General features: G+C 39.6%; 2 protein-coding genes across 3 annotated transcripts in view; one reads left to right on the top strand and one right to left on the bottom strand.

The window, feature by feature from the left end:
- The first annotated feature begins 4577 nt into the window (after nucleotides 1-4577).
- Nucleotides 4578-9904, top strand: ecrg4a (ECRG4 augurin precursor a). The gene is made up of 4 exons (XM_008275598.1): nucleotides 4578-4729; nucleotides 7804-7851; nucleotides 7971-8140; nucleotides 9283-9904. Exons 1-4 carry the CDS (start codon nucleotides 4660-4662, stop codon nucleotides 9430-9432), a joined length of 438 nt encoding a protein of 145 aa, XP_008273820.1. The 5' UTR covers nucleotides 4578-4659; the 3' UTR covers nucleotides 9433-9904.
- An 81-nt stretch (nucleotides 9905-9985) lies between these two features.
- Nucleotides 9986-20699, bottom strand: part of uxs1 (UDP-glucuronate decarboxylase 1) — a 37361-nt gene continuing 26647 nt past the window's right edge. For both annotated transcript variants that reach the window (XM_008275596.1, XM_008275597.1), the window contains 6 exons: nucleotides 18706-18825; nucleotides 18130-18173; nucleotides 13883-13943; nucleotides 13705-13762; nucleotides 12349-12452; nucleotides 9986-10702 (listed from right to left, as the gene is read on the bottom strand). In XM_008275596.1, the coding sequence (XP_008273818.1) occupies nucleotides 10571-10702; nucleotides 12349-12452; nucleotides 13705-13762; nucleotides 13883-13943; nucleotides 18130-18173; nucleotides 18706-18825 (519 nt within the window). In that variant the 3' untranslated portion in view covers nucleotides 9986-10570. The remainder of the gene's footprint in view (nucleotides 10703-12348; nucleotides 12453-13704; nucleotides 13763-13882; nucleotides 13944-18129; nucleotides 18174-18705; nucleotides 18826-20699) is intronic.

Here is a 20699-nt window from a genome sequence, read left to right as displayed (position 1 = left end):
AAAAAAAAATTGGTGAATTGAGGTGGAATGACCCACGTGTGATGCAGATTATTAATGCTAGTTTGGCAACTTATAGTTATTTTAACCCTTGTGCTTTTCAACTATTACCTGTTGCACTTATAAAACCATTCTGTTTTTTAATCAAACATTCCTCTTTTTCTTCTCTTGACCTTATTGAAACCCAAAACAGAGAAAAGTACTGAAGTGCTCATTTGTCCTTTTCCACAACATGAACTCTCACATTTAATGAAGGTACCAAAAAAAGAGAAATGACCATCAAGGCCTTGTTATTACGCTGCTTGAGGTTATATTTTATGTTTTACCTGCGCGACTATATGATATTTTCTTTTTTCAATCACTAACTTGCTGTTTGGTCATAAGACCGCTTTTGAACAAATAACAAATATCCAATAAGGGTTGTTTAGGATTAATGAGTGGTATTAAAAACTGCAGTTAATATCTATGTTTTACAACTAATTCTAGCTATGATGCAGTGTATCGTTTATAAATTACTTCATACTTGTACTATGGAATAAAGTTTGTACCTGCTTTGCAACAACAACAAAATCGAATTAAATACGATGTTTTTAAAGACTAAACCAGTGTTTTCCAACCATTCTTGTGACTTCTAACTGAAAAATAGTTTCCTGCTGTACGTTTCAGATGTGTGTTAAATGACACACCAAAGAGACACTTGCTCCTCTAAACCTACCAGATGGTTTTATTGAAATAACACTTTGGAGGTCTTATATTTCACACAAAAGGGAATCCAAAAAAAATAAAAAATCGATCAACACAGACTACTGAAGCACAGCATTTTTCCCCCCCTTCTTTCTCCTCCATTACCGTCTGACCAGATGTAACTGGTGGCCCTTGGGAGACACCCAATCCCCAGGTTGGACACCACTGGACTGAACCACCTGATGTATCTAAAGTATTAAATCCATCTTGGCCTCCTACAAAGATAAAATCCGTTTCAGGGGACATTTTACTGCAGAATGAGCACTTTAACTTTTTGTGCTTTTAGTTAATTGTGCCAATAATGTCGCCCTTGTTTCTTGCAAAGCGCTGACATTGATACTCGTGTCTTTATTTAAATGAAGGATCTAAATACTTTTGCACTTGAGGGTCTCAAGGACCTCAAACTAAAGCAATGCGTCGTCTCTAAAATGATGTGAAGTACATTTTTAAAGCTTTCGAAGTGAGCAAAATGACTCCTGGGCTCCTAATAGAACAACAATGATAAAAACTGAAGCTCAGTTTAAATCTGCACATCGTTTAGGTTAGGATTGCCTTGATCTAGTCCGATTTTTACATTGGGATTTGTATGTTGGTTGAACACTTTCTTGGATGTGTCTGCCTCGGGTCACAACACACACACACCGCCAAGTAGCACAGGAAGCACAGGATGGCACAAGTGGAGCAACAACAAGAGGAAATTGTGTTTAAGGGCAAAGTTTAATGTATTTTTCTGATCTTATGATGTTCCTGTTTCAAATTTCCGCGATACCAAACAATCCCCACGGCACATAGGAAAGATTCCCGTTTCTGCTTTATCGTTCTGAAGGACTGCTCGGATGCAGAGATGCTCATTTCATGGTTTTGTGGGCAAACGCAAAGGAAGCTTTTGTACCTGAATCGGAGCCATTGTGCTCACATGTAGCAACGCTTTGCTGTTCATTCCAGCTCAGTGATTGGTATATTTGGACCGGCAAGATCAAACCAGATGTCAGAGGAAGGTTTGGTTGCTGTGAATTCTATTTTCCTGTCAGAAAGGTTCCGTCAGCACCTTCATGTCTGTGTTTGTTCCTTCCTTTTCAACACTCTTGCTCCAATCTGCATCATTGCTGAGATTTACAAACGGCACCTGAAGGAAACACGAGGAGGGAATATATATTATTGAAGCTCAGAAATCTGTAGGTGAACATCAGAAATCCATGAACACGCTTTTCTTTATGCGTTTTTGTTTTCCAGCCTCATTTTAAAATATGTGCCCGAGGACAGTGAACGCTTGAAAAGATTCATTGTGAGAAAAAGTCAGCGTCCTACATCGATTAGGAAATCATATCTACAGACGTGCCTGTGCTGAGAGCAGAGGCTTGTCTTGCTGTGAGCTTCACAGCAGCCAGCCATGACTCAGACTGTTCAGTTGAATTGACTTCAGAATGAGCTTAGGTTTTTTTGTTTCATTCTATGCTGTGCAGCTGAATTCGGTTTGTATATGAAAGAGCACTCAGCTGCCAAAACGCCGGCTTTAGAAAGTGGATGTTGTCCCTTCTGGCAGAGTCAGAATGATGAAATAAGAAAGGGTTTCTATGCATATTCAGTCCCACTCTTCTCTTCATCTGTGTTCTTTTACCTTTAGTGTCTCCCCCTCCCCGTCTTTTCTTTCATCACTCCATCGACCTTCGTACCAAACTTCATCATAAAAGCAACACAACCGTCAGCCACCTCCTGGTTTACTGCATTCCAGCTCTGCCCGTGAGAGAAAGGGAGACTGTTTGTAGTTCCAAGCCAAATACCGTCCAAATCTGACAAACACACAGTCAAGTTCAAGCCAAGTCAAATGAGGATTTCTGAATGAAACCTCTATAAACAGGAGATTTAGCGATTATCCTGGAGCTGGTGAGAAACACAGTGACGCCAGTCAGCAGATATTTGAGTGAGACGATGCAACGCTTAACAAAGAACAATCGTCCTCTTATAAATGCAAAGTTTAATTTCTAAAAAATAAATTGCACTGTTGCTCAGTTTATTAGACTCAGGCTCATGTGGTCCAGTGTGAGCAGTAGGTTGTAGTGGTGAACCCTGCCTACTGTTCACTAATGTGAGTCAACGTTGGATCAATATTGTACATGGATTTATTAAGAGAGCTGCATACAGTGCTGCCATGTCGTTCCTTTAGCTCAATATCTATTTCCTAGATCATCTGATCAGCGAAAGCACTCAACCACTGGTGAAGCGAATAGCATTGATCTTCTTGCTACAATGCAATATTGTTCTGTGCATCCTGTTGATCACCACGACCTCCAGCACACAGCTTGAGGAACATGATGAAGAGCTCAAGGCTGTGATTAGACCCCCAAAAACACCCCCATCCATTAAACATCCACATGATATGAAGGAACAAGACCCACATTGACACTCACAGGACCCAAAGGATCCGGTGCGAACATCCCAATGAAACAAATAAAACAAGCATTAATGGCATTTTATTGCGTGGACGATTTATATGTGTGAATCTCTTAGCAGAGTCTAAGAAAGAACATTTTTTATGTGGCACGTCGTTCTCATATAAAGTCTGTTTCTGCACTGCTGGAACACGCAGGCAGAGCCAGCTGGGGAACGCTGACATGCGTGTGCAGTTGGCCGCACACCATGAAAACAAACCCGGAAGCTAGAAAAGTTTTTTGGCTCATGAGCTTCCTGAGAAATTTCCATTCAACGAGGGGATGGTTTAGCTGAAGCTTAACCCTTCTGAGGTATTTTTAAAAATATACAAAAATACTCTTGCTTGAAAAATATTGCCTGGTATCGTTTGTCAATGAAAAAAGTTTAATTAACTATAAATGGAATTCAAAAATAAGGTTTTAAAATGACATCTATCCCTCCTTCCTGAATCTTTGGATATGTAAATATTTTTTCCGATCAAAGCTTTAACAGCTGCATACAAGACGCTTCCTTCTGAGAGATCAGGGGGATGATATGTAAAATGCGGCCTTCAAGTTTCCACATCACACCTGTGTCAAGTTTCAAGTTTTTCTCTCAAACTGTGGTGTCACATTATAAAGTTAAATTTCAGGTGATCAAAGAGAAACTTTCCACTTTCCACAAATTAATTAAAACACAGTGTGGCAATATGTAACATGCACCAAAAACCCATTGTGAATAAAAGGGGCCTTAAATATGGAAAAATATACATGTGATCAGATTGAAATATGTTTAAATTCATGCTGTATTTGATTAATTTTGCAACACCTGAGGGAGGCACTTCTACATTCATGACACTCCATCCTCACAGCACTTACTGTCCTTGATGCAGGCAGCTGGGCAAAGTGATTGATGTCTGAAACAAGATATTAGGTATTTAACTGTTGGTCACTGACTTAATGTTGAAATTAATTTCAATTAGCTAATGCTGCTGCCCAGATTTCCTCTCAGGTACTTCAGTGAAGCACGGAGGGGGAAAACAACTGCTGTCAAAAATGATTCCTGCAACATGCATAAAAATCCAGAGAGACTTTTTAATTTCAGAAAATCCCCTCAGAAAATTGAAAACACATGTTTACTGCAGCTACCTTCCGTGGATACTACAAATTGCAATGTTTTTTTCTTTTCTTTTTTCTAAATCCTGCATATTTCCACAGAATTAACCTGAATGCCAATCTGCATTCAGATAAGCTGGAGCTCAGTTTCCCCCCCTCACTCTCACTGCTGGAAAAGTACCTGAGACACACATGAAAATTCATTTTAGTGCAGAAAAGCTCCCAGTTGCAGCCTCATTTCTGTAGGCAGGGAGGTAAAAGACATTCCAGCGCCACGGGCCAGTTTCCACTTGGAAAGTCTGGGTTGCCTCCCACTCTTCCCTCTGGTTGTGAAGCAGTTTAAACACAGTTGTTGCCTTTAAGGAGCTCTGGAAAGACTCTGAGTGGGTACAAGATGGCATCCCAGCAGCTCTTTTTGAAGTTAATGGGGCTGACTGTACTGCTGATACTATTAGCTCTTAGCGGTAAGCACAGTCTTCTTTTTTTCTTTGGATTTTTTTCCCCCTCTGCTTTAATTTTGCCTTTGTTTTACAACCTTTTACTTCACAGTCTGTCACCATCTGATTTTGCATTTATCTCTTGCTTCTTGAGCTCGTTTATCTTCTAATGGCACTAGTTGTTCAAATGATGAATTACTGCATGCAAGAATGTGTGAGATATCTTGCAGAGAATGTTTGAGTCCTGAAAAAATGTTTCAAGACAATGACTTTTTGTCACTATCTTCTCTCTCTGTGTCACAGACAGAGCTTAACTAAACTAGATAAGGAACACATACAGAGAAAATGTGGACGTATCAGACTTAAAAGGCCATTTAGCACATATTTTAAAGTGTTTTACCAGCCTTTAGTGGAGCCGTTGTATTCTATTCATTCTAGTGTTCAAGGAAATTCAGCAACTTTAAACTGACTTAGTTGAAAAATCCATCCCAGTGAGGTCATGCCTGCCTCTGTTATTGGTAGAGTTACACTATTATTCACCATCAGGTAAACAATGTGCAAAATATGCCTCACAAACGCCTTATATTCAAACAAAAAGGAAAAAAAAAAGAAGCAAAATTATATTGAGATGGTTAAAAAATAAAGTTATGGGCATCATCAGATAATTAGTAATTCATTTGTAATAAAAAAAAAAAAAAGCAAAAAAGCATGTCAGAGGAAAAACACATAAAACAGAAAAAAATATTTCAGGTGTTCAAAAGCACTTAAATGTGGTACCTTGTAGGTTTTTGTTTTTTCGCAGTGCCTTTATTGAATTTATTGAATTTCCCTTCTGGGATAAATAAAGTATTTTTCATTTTCTTTATTTTGTTAAGAAACCAAGCAGGAGCATTTTTCGAATTCAAATTTTTCATTTGGAAAGAACAGACCGTGTGATTTTGTTTTTCATTTTTGATTGAAAAATAAAATCACTTCTCTAGTGGTGTGCCACAGGGCTCTATTCTGGGGCCAATATTGTTTTTTTTAATAAGGTAAAGCTACAACTTGGCAGTGTGAATGCTGTTTCATAGTTATGCAGATGACACCTTCCTGTATTTCTTTGTGTCCTTCAAATGCACAGGACAAGAAATTACTGCCAAGAACAATCACTCACAAATTAAACAGCTTTCTACCGTGTCTCATCCTTTGACTTATTCCAAAATCCTGAAGACATCATGACATCTTCAGAAGATAAGTGTTTAAATGTCCACAGCCTGCATACGGGCAGCTAAATGCAAACATTAGCATGCTCATATGTTGACAAGTTTAGAAACTGTAATACTTAACATGTTTAACGTATTAGTTTAGCTTGATAATATTGGTTAAACAGGACACTGCGTACCTAACTTAACAGAGGCAAACTTGATCACAGCCTGGTATTGATATTGTCTCAGGTAGACGATGGAAAAGTGGGTTTTCTGAAGGTTTGTGAAGATGGAGTTATCTGTTTTTGCAAATGAACTCTTCATATATAATTTCATTTCTAGTACCGGAAATTATGTCACATCCCCCTTAGTGGGCGGGAGCCCCAGGGTGAGAAGTACTGCATTAAAAGCTGATTAATTCCCTATTGCAGACACCGTAAAGCTCCCTCATCTCTAATGATAGTGGTGGGGAACAATAATAAACGCCCCATGCAAAGTCTGTGGAGAGAATGACTCATACAGTACATGTTGTTGAGCAGGCTGCTAAAGTAAGGAGAGAAGTTCTGCAGAAATTGGCTGTTCATAGCTCATTCATTTGCACCAAAAGCCGGAGATAAACACATGCAAGCAATTTTCTCCAACTGTATCCTTGCATCTCTAACCACTCGGTGAAAATGCTTTGTACTTAGGCTGTCTACTGTAAGACATGGCCTGGATTTCTGTGCATATTCTGACGTAGACTGCTTTCTAAAGAACATCTGGCTCAGTCTTGAATTTTCACTCAACACACATACACAAAAGCAGATGGCATAAACCCCCTAAGACTAATGGAGACGTAGCCCAGATGTATAGGACATAAGTATCCTGAGAGAACATTGCTCTGAGTCATTTACACTTTTGAGTATAAAAGGTCATCTGATTAGACAGTTTGGTGCAGTGATGTGCACAATATCCCATTAGTGCACTTTATACATGAGCTTTCCTCACACAGTGTAACACTAATGCTGCGATGTGAGCGCAGAGCTGGAGGAAGGACGTCACTGTCGCAAATATATTTACATGTAGGTTGGTGGGAGGTCAGTTTTCCTGAAGTTGCCAACTTCTCCTGTAACTACTCGTGATGCTCCACTTGGACATTTGCATCTGAAATGAAAAGTGAGAACAAACCCATCCATGAAACCGTTTTAGCAAACTCCAAAAATTGAAAGTGAAGCGTGTAAAGCTGCTAAAGGCAATCAGAGCATTTGCATCAGTGTAAGCAGCATAATCAGGAAAATAATAAAATGCCTTTTTGATGCAGCTGAGAGGCTTCATGAACCATTTTCATAGAAGTAGCATTAAAAGTTGCCTACAAGTGTGAAGTTGGTTGAAAAGATTTGCTTTTAAAATACAATGTCTACTGCATGCTTAATAGGTGAAAACCTGCTGACCATGAACACTGTGTGCAGCTGTTGTAGAAATTATTATCATCTGATTTAGTTGTGGGGGCTACAAGGTGGAGTGGTGGTTAGCACTGTTGCCTCACAGCAAGAAGGTCGCCGGTTTGTGTCCTAGTGAGGACATCCGGGATCTTTCTGCGTGGAGTTTGCATGTTCTTCCCGTGCAGCGTGGGTTCTCTCCGGGTTCTCTCACAAGGTCCAAAAACATGTTGAGGTTAACTAGTGGTCCTCAATTGTCCATAGGTGTGAATGTAAGTGTGCTTGGTTGTCTGTCTCTAAGTGTAGCCCTGTAGTAGACTGGCGACTATAGACTGGGATAGACTCCAGCCCCCCACGGCCCCAGTGAGGACTAAGCGGTGTACAGATAATGGATGGATGAATGATTTAGTTGTATTTTAGAATTTATCAAGACCCACCTGTCAGGATGAGTGTTGTTTGCACTGCAGCTCATTTTGCCTCCACTGTGTCTCCTCCACAGATGCATCCAGTGACAGAAGCTTACTCAAGATCTTAAGGAAAAGAGACGGTAACATCTTTAATAACAGTATTGTCATGCCGCTGACAGGAAAATCAACTCCATTAGTTCTTTGTTTTCTTTTAAAGAAACTACCCCTTCATTGTTTCCCTCATTGTGCTTCCATCCAGTGGCAGGAGCTGGTACTGCCCCATCAAAGTCCTCCATCGCGGTCCCTTCTTCCAAGGCTCAGGAGTTCCTGGCAAAGCTGAGCAGAACCAAGAGGAACGTCTGGGATCGCAGCAGACCAGACGTGCAGCAGTGGATTATGCAGTTTATGTACATGGGGTTTGACGAGCAGGTGAGTTACGCCTGCTTCTGGAGATTTCATGGTTTTCTCTGAACGCTGCAACTCTTTCGTTTTAGAAAAAAGAACAAGAAGAGACAACAGTAGCCAGTGAAGCAGCCAACATGACAGGGCTTCTTATACACAGCACACAGATCTACACTGAGAAATCACTCTTATGTTATTTCTCAAAAGTTAAAAGACACAAAATACAGAAACACAAAGTCTCCTATCAGTAGTAGTTTTGCTTCTTCCTGCTTTCAAGGATCAAGTAATTTCCGCAAAGCTGATCAGAAGCGAGAGGAACATTTGAGATCACAGCGGACCAGATGTACAGCACATGCTGCTGGGCCACTATCAGTTACATCTGATCAAAGCACCTCACACAGTCCTGATGAAACACAATCGTGAGGTTAAAACTGATTGCTGCTTATTTAGTGGCAAACACATACAAAAAAACCAACAAAAAAACAATAAACTGGAGTCAACAAAGCCCCACGCAGAAAAAATAACAAGCAGCACAGAATGGAAACAAAAAAATCTTTATATATTTGAAGTAAAATGGGAAAAAAAATGTGGAGTGAAGCAGTTTGGTCTGATGTCCGAAAAGATGCTCTTCAAAAGCAACACTTCTCCTCCAAATGTTACCAGACTGAATGAATAAATACAGTTTGTGGAAATGAACATATGAACTAAACTTTCCTCCCTCATGAACAAATAAACACCCACCAGCAGAAGCATGTTCAGTTTTCTTTCAGGTCAGCGAGTGTAGAACTCCTTAGGGCCAGTGAGGAGCAGATAATGAGAGCAGGAACAGGGGAGACGAGCACAAAATAACGCCCCGCTGCCTCCGTTTTTGACAACTGGCGGCAAGTGTTTCAGTCAACTACAGCAGTATTCCTCCAGCAGCCCCGTGCATGACACCTTGTGCATGTACAATTTGCTTTTGCTTCCTTCAAAGGCCAAAGCTGTCAAAGGATTGGCCTTTTCAGTGTTTGTCTTTTGTGCGTGCCTAATTGCCACAGCTGAGCCTTCCGACGGTGCCAGCTGACAGCTTATCTGTTGTATATGTCTATTAGCTTGGGATTTGTTTTGAGGTTCCTTACATGTCATGTCTGTGGTGTTTTTTTTTTTTTTATTGTTTTTTTCCTCACCAGAGGCTGGAGACTGACCTGTCGTACTGGATGGACCACGCACGCTCCAGTGATCAAGGACGTCAGCACCACTATGATGAAAACTCCCCCATCGGCCCGCGGGACCCTTCTTCTTACAGACACGGAGCGAATGTCAACTACGACTACTATTAACTCCACTCACACACGTGTTCATTTTGGTTTCCATCATTTTCAGAGGACGTCACGTTGAGTTATATCGATTTTTTCTGGTGCTTACCCTCACCTTAACCCCCAACTTTAATCTCACTGTAACCTTAAACCAAGACTTTATACTCAGAATTTAATCATTTTTGCTCTGGGGACCTACTTTTTGTTACAAAGGAGGAGTCTGGTGGCCACAGTTTGAGTGTGTAAACAGATTTAAGTACATTAAATACACACACATACCTGCTTCTGTGTCTGAGTTAGTCCCCTGATTTCTCTCTGATTTTTCTTGTCTTGATTGGTTACACCCACAAATGTAACCCCGTCCAACTCGTTTACTTACACACTAGTTAGAAAAATGAACATAAAACAGTGTGTTTTTGCTCTTGTTAAACATCAACATAATGCTTTGAGGCAGCTGATTGTCGTTGGTTGTGAATAAAGATGCGGCTCCGTCCTCCCTCCGTCTCCCGCCTTTTTTTAATCCCACCAAACAATCGTACAAGAAGCATCTTCTTAACCATCGATGTCATACACAAAATATTGGAAATATTTTTATTAAAATAGCATCTTCACCTCAAATTGATAATGCACATCTTGATAATGAGATTTCACAAACACGATGACGTCTTGAAAAACACACAATGATGTTGTAACAGTCTTGCTCGAGGATCTGTCCAGTCCTGCAGTGCGCTGCATGAACATCCAACAGGGTGCCAGCACGCCACTGGTGAGAGGACAAAGCGTCCAGTGGGAAAACAAACTCAGGTAGCTCGTTTCCAGAGACGAAACACAGTGAAACCGACAAAAACAAAGCACGGGTGCACAGTGTGAGATGTTTGTATAGGATTCTCAAGACGGCGATTTTAAATAGCAAAAGCACAAATTCACAAAAAGGTCGGCTGGGTTTCAGATTTCTTGCTTCTTTGATTCAGGCTTGTCCATCACCCACATGAGTTCTGACAAGGAACCCCTCACCCCCAATGCAGCGGCAGCTCCAACACAAGACAGCACTATCTTTATAAAGAGAGTTTTAAGAGAGAGAAAATTGAGAAAATTGAGTTGCTCTTTAAGGAGTCTTTAATCTTTGTGTTTGCGAACGAGGGTCTGATGGAGAACGCCGGCCTCAGTTGTGTCTGGGTCGTCCTTTCTTCATGCGGGCAGCTTTAGGTTTGGGGATGTACTGGTTGTTGGCCTGGTGCTCCAGTTCTCTGCTGAAGTACTGAATAGTTTTGTTCAAGCCTTCCTCCAGAGGCACCTGTTGACATAAGTTAGAACACATCCAATGTTCAGATCATACCGCTCTCATGAATACATTAAAAACAGCAAGACTGATAATGAATAAGCAAAATACTGGCTGTAAATATCATCTATGAATTCGTCCGAGGCTAATGGTGAGATGATGAAAGTCACTCTCCAAACACACGATATGCAGTTTGTCATTATTTGTACATTTATAAAGCAATAACGGATTCTAGTTTCCACTGCTATTCAACAAATGTGGCGCCTTAAAAGAGCTAGAATTATGATGAAATATACATTATGTGTTCACAGAGAATCTCATTTTACATGAATATATCTTAAATATTAAATACATTTACAAAAATCTCAGACATTAGCCAAGCTGTGTGATAATTCATCAACGGTTATTTCTCCATATAGTCATATTGTGACAGAATCTTCAAGTCCAATTGAGACTTTTTACACTAACAAGTTAATGTTTTTTAATGGCCCAGGCAGTGACTATCCTCCAAAAACCAAATCTGATTCTGAACTGATAAATATCAATATCAAAAATGCATATATACAGGTGAAACCAGAAGTTTAAATACACTGTAGAAAAAGACAAAAAACTTTTTTTTTTTCACTGTCTGACATTAAATCAGACAAAACTGTTCCTGTTTCAGGTCAGCTAGGATTAACAAAATTATTTTTTATTTTTTTGCTAAATAATAAGAGATTTATTTATTATTATTATTATTATTATTATTATTATTTATTTATTTATTTTAGAGAATTGGATAACGACTCTAAGCATGCCGCCAAACTAGTTACAAAGAGGCTTAAGAACAACAAAGTCAATGTTTTGGAGTGGCCATCACAAAGCCCTGATCTCAGTCAAACCTGACTTAGTTCCACCAGTTCTGTCAGGAGGAATGGAACAGAACTCTATCAAACTATTGAGAGAAACTTGTGGAAGGAAACCCAAAACATTTGACCCAAGTCATACGGTTTAAAGGCAACACTACCACATACTGTAAATTCATGTAAAATTCTGACTTTGAAGGAAATAATAAAAAACAAATTCTCAAAAAAAAAAAAACCCTTTGTCTCATTATTCTGGCATTCAGCAAATAGAAATAATTTTGATAATCCTAACTGACCTAAAACTGGAAAGTCTGATTTAATGTCAGCTAGTGGGAGGACAAAAACAAAAAAGGTTATGTGTCTTTTTATACAGTGTAAGTAAACTCCTGGTTTCAACTGTACGTACATCTAGTTTCTATAATTTAGTTTTTGTCAAAAAAAAAAAAAAAAAAAATCATCTTCCTGTATGAAATGAATTTAATGTTGTTGAACACGACTTGGAGGTCAACCAAACACATACTGATAACAAGAGAATGTAGCAATAATGATTTCAACATTGATCTTGTTCATTGACTTCTGTATAAAAATATCAGCGTGACCTTGTAAGATAAGACCTGCAAAACATCTTCGTCACTGAGAATCTTCGGTGCAGCAATATTCATTAGAAGGGGGCAGAAGTTACGTTTCACGGTCTACATTCGCCCACTAAAAGCCTCAGAGTCCTAAAAATCTGAGCTACTAAACATAGGGCATATTTAGAATGCAAGACAACACATGAACGTTTCAGAACCATTTAGCCGATTGCGTCACACGTACCACTGGCTCCCAGCCGAGCATCATCTTGGCTTTTCGGATGTCAGGTCTTCTCCTCTGCGGGTCGTCCTGAGCCTCAGGAAGGAACTGGATCTGGCTTCGGCTCACTGTGTGTGTGAGCATGGGAGTGTGTTGGGGGGACAGACACAAGCACACAAAGAAAAGGAGATGTTATTATGATTCAACTGACTCTCACTTTGTTGTGGTGGCTTTGTGTGTAAGGTCAGCAGCTGTGCCAGATGAGGATCACAAATGCGGTTGGGGTTTCTGATACCAACGGAAGTTTTGTTCAGAGAAAATGACACACAGCAAATTAGCTCCTAAATCTTTCCTACACAAACTTCTATTCGTGATGTCGCAAAGTCATGTTCAGGATCTACTTTGTCATCTGCGCTCTCTTTTAAATATGTCTTTGGAATCTTCAGGAGATCCTTTCCAGCCATGTTTAAAGATGTATAAAAATATGACTAACAATTGTTCTGATGTGATTTTTCTGTATGAAAGTTCAATAAGCAGGTTAGAATTCTGAAAATAACATTGTCATCTTTTCCTTCATTTAAAAAAAATAATAATCCAGAAATTCTGAATATGCAAATATTTTTCATTTCAAAAGTTTAATTTTTGGACACAAGATTCTTTCAAATTCACTAAAGGTTGATTCCTAGTGGAATCAAGTGTTGATACCACACAAAGCTGCCAATTGGACCAGGACTGGCTTCTTGACTAGCTGTGATAGCGCAAAACTTGCTCAAAAGGTACACAACGTCAAAAGCAACATTTCAGGTTAGCTCAGAGAAACCTTGTAGTTTTAGCAGATGCATTTGAAAATATTTCTCGAACAAAACTGATTTTTGAGTGGACAGACTCACAGAAAGAAAGGGTACCACATAAACAATCAGTAAGACATATAAATGAGAAAGAGACATTAATAAGCCATTCAGACCGAGACAGTGACGGAGGTTAAACCCTTTAATGACTCTCCTCTTGACCACAGTTAGATGCTATCCAGATGACCTGGTATTGCCATCATGAATGGAAATGTTGTGTATTCAATGATATTGACGTTTAAATGTTTAATGTAAGAAGAGGAAAAAGGGAGCGACGGACAGGGAGACAGGAGAGATATACAGAGCATGAACAAATGCATATTTCCAACATGCATGATTCACTAGTTCTGCACTGCAGACCAGTCTGTGAACAATGAGATGCAGGGTGAAAGCTGTCTCATTAATAGGACAAACACAGGCTAAATGTGCATTGAAATGTCTCAGATAAGCAGGCAAACAAGTCAAGCTTGACTAAACGGGGATGGAAACAGTGGGGGTAATGAGTTCGCAGTGACACAGAGTATTGCCTTACCAACGAGACTTTTGATGAGACGTGCAAACTCCAGGATGGTGTGTTCTTCTGGGTTCCCCTGCAAACAGGTTTCATAAATATCCATTACACAAAAAAATGACTCACCAGTAAAGTGTCTGCCTGTACATAATTAATTTTCCATTCCAGCTTGAGACACAGTCAGGTATGATGAACTCACCAGATTGACTGGACTGCTGATGTTGCTGTTCATCAATAACACCAGACCATTCACCAGATCACTGCAAAACAAATGACATAGAACTGTAGTTTTGATTTGTATGAAGTACATATTTCTCAGCTGGAACTTACCCACAACCATTTTTTTAAAGATATTTTTTGGCCTTTTTTGGGTTAGGAGAGAGAGAGAGAGAGAGCGAGAGAGAGAGAGAGGAAAGCAGGGGGAAAAGAATGGAGGAAGGACCTGCAGCAAAGGGTCATGAGCAGGACTCGAACCCGAGACCACTGCGTCGGGGTCTATAGCCCTGTACACAGGACGGCAGCTCAACCAGGTGAGCTATAGGGCCTATGGTGGCGCCCCACCCACAACTATTTTAGCACAACAATGCAGTGGAACAAACTTCCAAGGTCAGAAAATATACGCCAGCATCAACAAAATGCTTTATTTCTCATTTTCTTTTCTTTTTGTCATACACAACAACTACACACAGTCAACCTGCACTTACAATACATGACACTTGAAGCAATAAAGACAGAATGTACAAAGTATATTTTCAAACAACAGGACAGAGCCAGGCAAACCGTACAAGACTGCTATTGTTTGACACTTTGAGAGACTGGACTTAAAGAAGACACAGCGTAGCTTTGAGGTAAATACGTCCGTTAAATCAAAGCTGACGTACTTATGCTTATAGTTGCAGGAAACAAGTTTATCCTGTTCATCATCTTAGTAATCTCACCATCTTAACACGCTAAACATTTCGTACCAAATCGATTGGTATAATTTTCACAAGTGTGTTTTTAGGCCTTCATGTCCACTAAATCATCCAGAAATGACTAATGACACGTACTGTGCAGTATATACAAAGAACCTAGCTGCCCAAACAGATGGACTAAATATTCTATCCCTATATTTGTCCCACATACATACACATGATTAACTGTAATCTCTGACCCTGCTCTGTGTCCACATCAGCGAGCTCCTTCCGCCAAATGTCAAATCTGCATTCATGCATATATACATGACATACTGAGACATGTATTTTTGCATTTGAATCAATTAGGAGAGACCAACATATCAGAAACATCAATGCAACACAACTCAACACCAGCACAAAGGGAAGCTTCCAAAATGAAGACAAACTTGAATCGATACCCTTCTGAAACCGTTTTTTTTAAACCAAAAACCTCCACAACCTGCAAACTTTGTTCCACAGTGCTGTTTAAAAACTGCAGGTCCAGGTTCTACCGTGTCCCTAACCTGGATAACAACTCAAAAATGGCTATACGGCACACTCACTGAGCACTTTTATTATTACATCAGTCAGTCATGTAGCTGCAGCGCACACAATAATGCAGGTTCAGTGACTGAGAGTGGCATGCTTGTTGGTGATAGACAGGCTGTTTCTGAAACTGCTGACCAACTGGGATTTTCACCACAACAGTCTCTAGAGTTTACTCAGAGTGGTGCAGAAAACATAAAACATCCAGTGAGTGGCGATTCTGTGGATAGAAACCACCTTGTCGATGAGAAAGGTCAGACTCGTTGGAGCTGACAGAGAGACTCAAACTCAGATAACTGCTTTTCTTTTACAAGTGTGGTGAGCAGAGAAGCATCTGAGAATGCACAACATTATGTGTTGCAATCATGTCAACACGGAATGTCGACAGAATTTAATATCAGTGTTTCTACATCTTGTCAAAACCATGCCACAAAGAATTTAGGGTGTAAAAAGAGGCCCAGCCAAGTAATAAAAAGGCTTTCTTAATGAAGTGGTTGGTGAGTGCTTAGCATTGTGATAATAACAGGCTCACTAACAGGTGGTGAGCCTGTTATGCAAATGAGAGCAGGTGTAAACATGCAATCAGTGCAAATAAACCTCAAACAGAGGTCCTAATTCTTGACAAAGTATGAATCATACCTCAGTAGTCAATGTAACTGATGATTCATGACTCACACACAGCATTTATTGTGACTTTGCCAAAACCCAAAAGCTACCAGTGCCGTTGAAAGGCATGTTATCTATCACCAGCATCACACCGTTTATCACAACCAGGCTGTAACAACAGAAAGAACTACCGGATGTTCAGGTTTTAAGTGATCATCCGTGACATGCACTCTGTCAACTAAACATTAAAATATTTCATCTAAAGTCACTCCCATGTCTCATTAAAAACCTTGCCACAAATAAGCTGTTTACTTCAGATTCTGTTTAAAAAAAATAAAAAACTCAAAAATTCAAGGACTGCTTGGCTGATCTGTGGGCTGTGTTTTCACAAGAGCAGAAAGGAGACAAGTATAAAAACACGATCCAGAATGTAAGTAGTAAAATATTTATAGTATGTCCCGTTAGCATTTTTACAGTGTTGGTAACACCTGTGAGCACATGGAAAACTGTTGAACAAAATGTGACAGGAGCAGAAACCGCTTGGAGGACAGGCGGTTATATAACTAGAGGCTTTCTTGTGATGACACCAGCCATCAACATGTTCATATTCCAACCCATGAGTCGTCAGTGATCATTAGGCTTGGCCACAATCTATTTTTTCATCCCATCATACCTTTCTGACAGCACGTTATGTGACAGCCTGTTGATCGAAGTGACTGTATGACGATGACACTTGCTGCTGCAGCAGCAGATGCTGACACATCGGTGGACTGAACAGACATGACGTGTGAGTGGTGGTCGCAGACTGGCAGGTAAATACGGTCTTATGGCTAATAACCTGATTTTATAATTGGAAGCAGTCATCTCAGTCTGGAGTTATACATGGTAGCTTCCCACATATAACTTTATGGAGGTAATTGTCAACCTCGGTGGCTTTGGGTAAGCTTCGCAGAAAGTAGCACGGGTTTGAATAGGTCAGGTCAAAAACTGGCTAACCAGCATTCCAACTAAGTTATAAATAACTCAGGAAATCGGATGAGCTCGGTTTCATTCATGGTATTTACCTTGAGAAATGAGCAGCAGCTTTCCCAACATTATTTGACACCATAATAAGAGATATAATAATGATATATACATCAGGGTAAAAACACTGTCACCGCATACAGATTCTTTTTTTTTTTTTTTTAAAGACTTTTTTTTCTGGCCTTTTTGCCTTTATTAGTGAGACAGTGAGACAGGAAAGGGGGGAGAGAGCTGCAGCAAAGGGGACTCGAACCCACGACCGCTGCATTGGGAAACTATAACCCCTGTTCATGGGCCGCCCTGCTCAACTACGTGAGCTATAGGGGCGCCCACATCACATATAGATTTTATATTAACAGGGAGATACTACAGTGTGACCTCCACAGAGAAACCTGAGGTCACTGTAAACACTACAACATATAAATCTACAACATGCATGTGCTTCACTTCTCAAGAGATGAATGACTTTACAGAAGCAGCTGTTGTAGCAGAATAAGCAGCTTGCAGCAGAGTATTTTTAAACCACTTCTCCACCTACTATTGAGACAATCTTTCCACTCGTTTCCTTTCTTTAGTATTTAATTGGGGGGAAATAGAAGCAAGAGAAAACTGGAAATTGTCCAACCTGGCATAAATGAAAAGAAAGCATCAGCTTCTATTTAGAGTGAAGATGAAAGAGCATAAGAGTATATATATTTTTGGCCATCATCGTCCTCTGACCTCAACTCTATTGAGAACCTGTGAAACATCCTTTTCTGAGAGTTCTACTTAAAAAAAGAGTTTTACCCAAAGACTATTCACAGAACAGGAAAGTCATACAGGGCAGCAGCTAAGTGCTTTGATGAGATAGGAAAGCTCTGTGTCTCTGATCTCCTCAAACAGATGAAATAACTTTCGTTATCAGCCACACACAAACCGATAAATACTCTTTTAACCTGCACAGTGCTCATATTTATCAAATTAAAGCAATGCTTCTTTGCCTTACACCAAAGTTCATGTAAAAAAATCTACCTCAGAACATATCTTTGATAAACTTTAAATGCCACACACGCAAAAAATAAAAAATCACAGTTTTACTTTGGTGTTAGAAAAGAAAAGCCTCTAATTTAATCTATTAAAAAGCAACAACTCTACACATCCATTGTAATGCCATGGTCATCAGGTATTTATTATATGTACCGTATTTCATTATTAATTATGTTCTAACTGCATTGTTATATTGCTTCCTAATTGGTGGTAGATAAGAGTTTAAGATTTAATGCAACTAAAATGTACACAGTGGAGCACAAAGACAAAATGTGGATAAAATAAAAATACACTGAATTGAGTAACTTACCTTACATACTGAAAGGCTCGCGTTTGAGAACCGGTACCATACACCTAGAAGAACAAGAGGAAATGGGTTTCCTTTCTCCATGATAAACACACTGGCACTGCAAAATGTCACAATCAATATGATGCTGTGTTACCAAACAATACGTTTCTACTTCATGACAACCTGATGGCCAAGTGGGTAGGGCACACCCCAAATAGGCAAAAATGTCCCCAGCAGCTTCGACACCAGCTCAACATAAATGCCAGAAAACAAGCCTGTTGTTTTTAATCAACTGCTAAAACATAAACCGTATTCAACCTACATCTAGACAAACACTTCTACCTTTCAGCTAAAACTGTGTACAGCTACAGAATAGAAACAGGATTGTTCGTACGCTTTCATAATATTTAAGATGCAGTGCAACAGCAGCAGTCCTCATGAATCATCATCTCACCGAGGTTAACCCTGTGTATACATGCTCATAATGCTAACACTGAAAATGAAAGGCCTAATGTGTGCAGTCATTTGTCTTGAGGGTGGAAAAAAGAAAAACAAAAGGTGAAAGGAGACGACAAGTAAGAAGCTTAAAATGCATACAGTGAGGGGTTCTCCTTGTAGAGCCTGAAGGATGAAGTTACTGACGACACGTCCATCGTTCATGTGCATCCGGGAGCCAAACGTGTTGAAGATCCTCGCCACCCTCACCTCTACTCCTTCCTGCAAACACAACAGAGAGTGGGTGAGCCATTAAAAATACAGCAACTGTGTGGTGTTTCAGTACTGCTTTGAACTATACAGCTGTTTTATTTTGAAGTCTGTAAAACCTGTAGAACCTGGACAAATGAATCCTTCACCATATGATTTTTTTTTTCATAGCCAGGCAGGGATAGGGTTAAAACTGAAAGTGATGCTGAAAGAACATTTGTAACTTGTGCCCTTCAACTAACATGAAAGCCCCAAATGAATAAGCTGTTTGCACATAAATGTCAGGTAGTAGAGGTAATAAATCAAATCTGGACAACACCAATACACTGGCTGATGTAAACGGAGAAATCAGCTGATGCCTGTAGTGTCCCAAAACATAACCCTTTGCAAATGAGTATTAGATATAAGGCAGCTTTGATGAAATTCCAGCAAAAACAGAGTAACATGACACGAGACTAAGCACCGATTTGTGATTGTTTTCTCTGTAACCTTTATGAGTTTACCTTCACTGTCGGCGTTTGAGTAACACGAGCAGCTGTCAGCAAAACACTACAAATGACTGAACAACATTCACACTGGACAGTAAAGTTTTCCTCAAAGAATTGAAAACTTGCTTCCCCCATATTCTGGCAACAAAACGAGCCATTTACTTTTTTCCTTTCCTGGCAAAAACACTCAACTACTGTACTTTTTGCACCATTTACTGCACAAGCGACATGCAGTGTATTTTCTAACAGCTCTTCATAACATCAGACACACTGGTTTGATGTTCTCCCAAATCTAAATGTGCATTTCTCAAAGAAATTACACTCTGCAACAAATGTGACCTTTGATTTGTGGGGTACCATTTATTATTTACCTCTATCATTACGTAGCAAAAACAAGTTTACATAGTGTCCCATCTAAGTAGGTACAGAAGAGTCACGTGCTGCCTCAGCTAGAATCCATTTCCGGCATAGACCTTTAAATGTTGAAGGTATCTTCCATTCATCGGAAACAGAACTAACTTCATTACAGTATGTGATGAAGCATCAGGGACAATAAAAATAAATCATCCTTGTTCCCAGAATATTTTCCATTAGAATATTTTGACACACACACGCCCTCCTTTCCGCTTGTCAACAAAGAATAAATAAACAAGGCCAACTGTATGATAGGTACTTTTATTGATCCCTTTAAAAAATCCACAGCCTTCTCAAGTCAGCCTTATGCGTCACTGCAAAACTGCTTCAGATGCTATGTGGACCTATTTTAGAACATTAAACATGAATAAAAACATGAAAATTATGCAAATTGCTCTCTTGAAAATGTGGAACACGAAACTCGATGGATAAACCCCACAAATGCTATGGTGAGGAGCAAGGACACAATGAGGCCAACATGATGAAGAGGCCTTCGAAGGGTTGCATGTGTGCACCCCGAGTATGTAAATGATGGTCTGCACAGGTATAGTTATGCATATACTCAGATGGGTTGCTTTTCCTACGCCATTTAAACTCATCACGTACCTCTTTTAAATGCAAACACTGATATTTGAGAAGAATCAACCAAAGTCAGTATGTCAGCGACAACAGTACAAACTAATGAGCATTATAAGGTTTTGAAAGGCATGTTTTCCTTTTTGTTTTGCTCTAAATCATCATATTACGCTATTTATCATAAATCTGTAAAAAGAGGAAGAATCGTTGGACATTCAACTTTCCGACAGTCCTTGAACTAATCGTCTGTGACTTTTAGTTTCCTCTGGAAAAACATATCGATCCATAGCTAAACAAAAAATCTGGATGTTCATTCAAAATGACTTTATTCTACATGTCTCATTTAAAATAAATGCCACAAGTACGGAAACAATCTACAACACTAAGTAAAATTTCTAAGGTATGTAA

Source organism: Stegastes partitus, unplaced genomic scaffold (assembly GCF_000690725.1).
Source record: "Stegastes partitus isolate 25-593 unplaced genomic scaffold, Stegastes_partitus-1.0.2 Scaffold55, whole genome shotgun sequence".
Taxonomy (NCBI): domain Eukaryota; kingdom Metazoa; phylum Chordata; class Actinopteri; family Pomacentridae; genus Stegastes; species Stegastes partitus.
Note: the sequence above shows the minus strand (reverse complement) of the source record. Positions and strands in the feature narration are given on the sequence as shown.

Bases quoted from the DNA above. Each gene is read 5' to 3' on its own strand.
- ecrg4a (XM_008275598.1), top strand. From the start codon at position 4,660: ATGGCATCCCAGCAGCTCTTTTTGAAGTTAATGGGGCTGACTGTACTG. The intron at 7,852-7,970 runs GTAACATCTTTA...GCTTCCATCCAG, and splicing joins GATCTTAAGGAAAAGAGACG to TGGCAGGAGCTGGTACTGCC. The intron at 8,141-9,282 runs GTGAGTTACGCC...TTTCCTCACCAG, and splicing joins ACATGGGGTTTGACGAGCAG to AGGCTGGAGACTGACCTGTC.